Genomic DNA, 4,840 nt, shown 5'->3' with positions numbered 1-4,840 from the left:
TTAATAACGGACAAAGTCAGTTTAGGGTTGTGTTTCTTTGTCAGAATTAGCAAAAATATTAAATAGCATGTGTAATAGGATGTATCTAACTATCAAAAAAAAAGAAGAGAATAAGTAAAATAAAACCCATAAAATGTCTTAATCAAGCACAAAATTAATACCGACCATCTGAAATTATAAGTCAATTTATCTACATATGTGTCGTAACTGTTACAAAACGCAACTTGTTAACAGCAGATACCGATTGTCTTCAAAGGTAGTGCTTGTAAATTGTCCAATCCCATTTCTTTAAAAACGTAAATTTAGATAAGTGACATTTTATTATTAACATTTATCAGCCCCAGCAGCATAAGATCACACAATTTCTAATGATAAACTAAAACTCATACTTTTATTTTTAGCTTTATAATTTTAGGATAATTTTAGATCCTTAAATGTAAGTGTCGCAGTACATTGATATAAAACCGTTCATTTCAATGTACGACGGAGTACAGTACATTTCTGTCTTGTCTGAACATGAAGGTGTTTTTGTTGTGAAAGACATTTAACTTGTACACATAGGCATGTACAAAATTCACAACTGCTTGAATATATTGCTTCCGTAAGAATATGATTTGTTTCCCCCTTAGGAGTGACGCTACAAGAATGTAGAGTCCCTTGTTATTCTCTGCAATGACAAATATTCCGCTCTAAAATGCAGATTGTGGGATGGGGTGTGTTCACTGTAGAGGCGTCAGATCCGAAAAGGAAATAATAGAACTAATTCAAGATACCTACGGTAAAATATAAGTTTAATTTATTTGATTCATGGTAGGTAAATAAATAAATAAATAAATAAATAAATAAATAAATAAATAAATAAATAAATAAATGGAAACGATTATATGCATTATAAGGCCGACTTGTTTGTATGCTTAAGATGATGCTCTTCCGTCCCCCATTCTGGTGTTGCACTCCATACCAGTAGGTGGCAGTAAAGTACTGGATACCGCATGTAACACCCAGAAAGAGGAGGAAGAAGAAGAAAATCAAATTGACAGCGCCTTTCTTCCCTGCTCGGCTATTGTCTGCTACATTTTAATTTATTCCTTGAACTTCCAGAAGGAAATGTTTTTAAAGGACAGTATGGCACAGTCTATGCGAAATATGCTAGAAGCAAACACCACCAAGTTTAAGAGGTCTCTGGACCGAATCGCTGAAAAGGTATGTTAGCGGAACAAGCTGTTTTTTTTTTTGTTTTTTTTTTTTAATCATTAGTTAACTTGAAAACATTGCAGAGGTGATGTTCGCTAATATTTACCTTTCTTGAGACAGTATTCAAAACTCAAAGATGAAGACGACATGCTAGAGGTGGACATCAACCAAATTGGCCTAAAAAGTGAGTGAACTCATGTTTTTGCCTTAGACCGTCTTGATTTTAATTTAAAAAAAAAAAAGTCAGTTTAACGCAACCTACTGGTGACTTACTGATATTGCACGTCAGCTAAAACTTAAATTGCTTATGGCATTTCACAGATTACATTAAAATTTGGCAAGTCCCTGTAAGAATTATTTATTGCTAATACAATTTTATTAACTCTATTTTTGTTTTGCTTTCTTGCCATTGTGCAGCTCTTTCAAAGTATTTAGCACAGTCCAGAGACCACCTTGAAAAGTCAGCGGCAAAGGTTTGTTAGTCATTCATTCAATGCATGAGGTGTGTTTATTAAAGCTAAGTATAAAATCTGAATTCTACATGCATCCTCTCTTTAGAGCCAGTTGGATGTAAGCGATTGCTCTTTAAACAGTAAGTATACATATCCCAATATGAAACCAGTAAATATATTTTTTATTTTCTGTGGTTTGTATTAAACTATTTTTTTTCTTTGTAGCAAGTATCACAGCACATTCTCAGGTAAACATAATGGGTAAACAATTGATACTTAACTTGAAAATATCTGTTGTGGCTTAATTTCAAAAAAAATTTTTTCTTAACAGTTAAATTTGTCATGTAACGCTGATGAAGTGAAGGACAGCAGTGAACATGCTAATGAGGATAGCGGTAAGGAGACAAAAGTTACCACAGTTTGTTTAAGAGATACAGTGCATAGTTGAAGTGTTAATATCTGGAGAATTTGCCCTTTTTTGGATTACTCATAAAAATCAATTACTAAAATAATCATTAGTTGCAGCCCTAGTTGAATAATTTTTCTTCTTCTTTACATGCACAGCTTTCTCTTGGTCTGCCTTATAAAATCCTAACAGAATACTTTGAAGTTTGTGGTTGTAATTTAATTGCCCATGCAGAAGTTGAAAAATGTTGAATATTTTCTAAAGTACTGTGACTCTCTCTTGTTCTAACGTAGATAATTTTTGGTTTCTGTACTAACATCCAGCAGAGGGAGCTCTCAGGTCATTGGATGAGACATGGAGGAACCCGTCAGAGAGCGAGCTCCTGCCAGAGGACCAAGACGAAGAGCTGCAGATGTCTCTGAGCAGTCGGTCCAACTCCCTGGCCGAGCTCTACCCAACGATGGTTAGTCGGATAGAAAGAGCCTGGCATCGACAGACCGTCTTCACAGCCGCCAGCTCCGTACTGAGGCGGTACCGCCGGTGGAGGCAGCAGTCTAGGAGACTCAACACCACCTTTGACATCACAGCGAGACCCAATGACAGCCACCTGAAACCGTCAGCCAGTAAGAGGCTTCTCCGAGAGGACTCGGGCAGACCTGCAGAGAGGATGTGGACTGAGACGATTCCTCGTCCTCGTCCTGTCCCCTTGACACTGGCGAGCCTGCGTAACGAACGACAGTCTCCTGGCAGGGAGAGGGGATTGCTGACTGGGGACACCCCACGTCCCATCAGGGTAATGGACTTCTCTGACACCGCTAAGCCACAAGAAATGTCGTTGAACGAGGCTTTCACTGTGTCCGAGTATTCCCCTCGTAAACAAACCAACCTTGCTGATCAGATCCCCATCAGTGCCTCACCAACTCCCTTCAGCAGTGCCAAATCATCTCCAGATCCGTCCTTCAGGCTTAGGAGACTTTCCGTTTCCTCAGATCGAGCAGAGGTCTCCGTAGCAGACACTTTATCTGTGCCAGAGAGGCCCGATATCTGCAGAACCCCGGTCCATCACAGTCCCTTCAAGACAAGAACGGCTAGTGCCCTCAGTCGCTCTCCTCTTGCATTTTCCAGAAGAAAATACTATGAGGATTGGCCAAGAGAACCGATGAAGATTAGATCATGCTCCACTTCCATGTCCCCTCCTTCCAAGAGGCCTGTTGTGCTGGTGAAGATGGTTGATCCCCAAGACTCCACTCAGTCACCCCACCAACGGCCCAGCTTGCCTCTGCCGGCCCGGGCGGAGACTAGCCACCGCGGGTTCAGACGGAACCTCTCCTACGACTCTTCTCTGCCACGCCACGCCTACCAACCGCCAAAGAAAGTAGAGGAGGACTACCTGAGGGTTTACCACAAGTTTGTGTGCCTGAACAAATCGGCTCCCTTCGACGCCCTTCCTTGCCGTCAGTGTGGAAGAAGCTCGGAGGCCGGGAGGACCGCGTCCTTCACGTCGTTGGCAGCGCTCGCCTTGTCGCCCCACCGCTCCATCCTGAGGAAGCGCCACAGGGAGCAGAGGTGTGACGGCCACCCGCAGTCCAAACGCCTCAGGTACGAGAACTACGCCTACTCCCCGGGGTCCAAGCGTCACAGCGATGAGATGCTGAGACGCTGCCAGTCGTCCCTTCCCAGCGCCGTCCCTTACAGCCCCAGTAAACACAGATCCCAGGAGTCTACAGCGTACCTGGAGGCCTGGATGGACCGGCACGAGCGCCTCTTCTCTTCTCCAGGTGAGCCCCAGTTGGATCCGGCAGGTTATATTGGCACAGTAAATCTGAAAGCTTTACTGTGCCAATGTGCCAAAAGCTTTGTAAAGCTTTACAAAGCTTTTATTAAAACCTGTTTATTTTATTTTTTTTTTCGTGTTAAAACTTTCACTCTGTTGTGACAGTATGAGGCAGATAATCTTTGAAAAATTTAGTTCCTCTGGTTTCTCAAAGTGTTATTTGCAGAAATGCATCTCTGTCAAAAACAACCAAACAGCAGAGAGAAAGGTCCTAGTGCTGTTAATCACACTCGTGTACGCATTGCTCACACCCCACAGCTTCTCCCCATCAGCAGAGTCAGCCAGGAATGCTAACCTGGCTAAGGAGGCAAAGAACTGATCTGTTCAGTGGTTCAAAATCCCCATTCAGATTAAATTTAATGTTTCATTAAGTCCAAAATCAGTGAAGCCATCTCCCAGGAGATTTTAGAGCACTTCCTGCTGCGGACAGTTTTCAGTTGCTGTGAGCCATAACAAAACAAACAGACATTTGAAGCAAGTCGGTCAACAATGAATCTGAAGTAACTAATAAATGTGTTGAAATCACTTTTTCTGCCTCTCAACAGGAGGTCGACTTGAGAATGACGCATGTGACGGCTTCTCTCCCAGGTGATTTAAGTCCTTTGCATATGTTCAGCTTTTCCCTCATCTCTACAGCTTTAATCACCAGCTTTGCTTTTTCAACAGAAACTGGAGATAAATCGAGATGAACAAGAACATCGCCTACAGTTGCTCCTGTGCAGAAGAACCGTTTTCCAGATCCAGTTGAATTATGTTTTTAGAGTGGATCCAGTGTGGCTTTCTTTTTGGATCAAAGTTGAATCTAAAGTATTCTGAATCCTTATTGCTAATTGCATATAAAGCACATATTGTTAATCTCATTGTTGATGTTTTTATGTTTGCCTTTATTAAAGTTTCAAAAAGTATCAAGTTGGCAAAAAGAATAAATTCAATTTAAAGACGTTAAGAGAGTTT

At 41.4% G+C, this 4,840-nt stretch overlaps 1 protein-coding gene across 2 annotated transcripts; it reads left to right on the top strand.

Moving 5' to 3' along the window:
- The first annotated feature begins 912 nt into the window (after positions 1-912).
- LOC103137102 (uncharacterized) lies at positions 913-4,806 on the top strand. 2 transcript variants are annotated; one of them, XM_007550653.2, is made up of 9 exons: positions 913-1,203; positions 1,315-1,378; positions 1,612-1,667; positions 1,753-1,786; positions 1,872-1,894; positions 1,978-2,041; positions 2,379-3,830; positions 4,432-4,474; positions 4,553-4,806. In XM_007550653.2, exons 1-9 carry the CDS (start codon positions 1,108-1,110, stop codon positions 4,563-4,565), a joined length of 1,845 nt encoding a protein of 614 aa, XP_007550715.1. In that variant the 5' UTR covers positions 913-1,107; the 3' UTR covers positions 4,566-4,806. The 2 variants fall into 2 exon arrangements, with proteins under 2 accessions (XP_007550715.1, XP_007550714.1); XM_007550652.2 differs by having other exon boundaries at positions 2,376-3,830.
- Positions 4,807-4,840: the final 34 nt, after the last annotated feature.

The sequence above is a fragment of the Poecilia formosa genome, unplaced genomic scaffold (assembly GCF_000485575.1).
Source record: "Poecilia formosa unplaced genomic scaffold, Poecilia_formosa-5.1.2 Scaffold37, whole genome shotgun sequence".
In the NCBI taxonomy this organism is placed as follows: Eukaryota; Metazoa; Chordata; class Actinopteri; order Cyprinodontiformes; family Poeciliidae; genus Poecilia; species Poecilia formosa.
The sequence above is the reverse complement of the archived record's forward strand: the minus strand, read 5'-3'. Positions and strand labels throughout refer to the sequence as shown.

What these genes read in the sequence shown, in the direction of transcription:
- LOC103137102 (XM_007550652.2), top strand. Translation starts at nt 1,108, where the DNA reads ATGTTTTTAAAGGACAGTATGGCACAGTCTATGCGAAATATGCTAGAA. An exon ending in AAGCGATTGCTCTTTAAACA is followed by an intron (nt 1,787 to 1,871) that starts GTAAGTATACAT and finishes TTTTCTTTGTAG; the next exon opens with CAAGTATCACAGCACATTCT. An exon ending in GTATCACAGCACATTCTCAG is followed by an intron (nt 1,895 to 1,977) that starts GTAAACATAATG and finishes TTTTCTTAACAG; the next exon opens with TTAAATTTGTCATGTAACGC.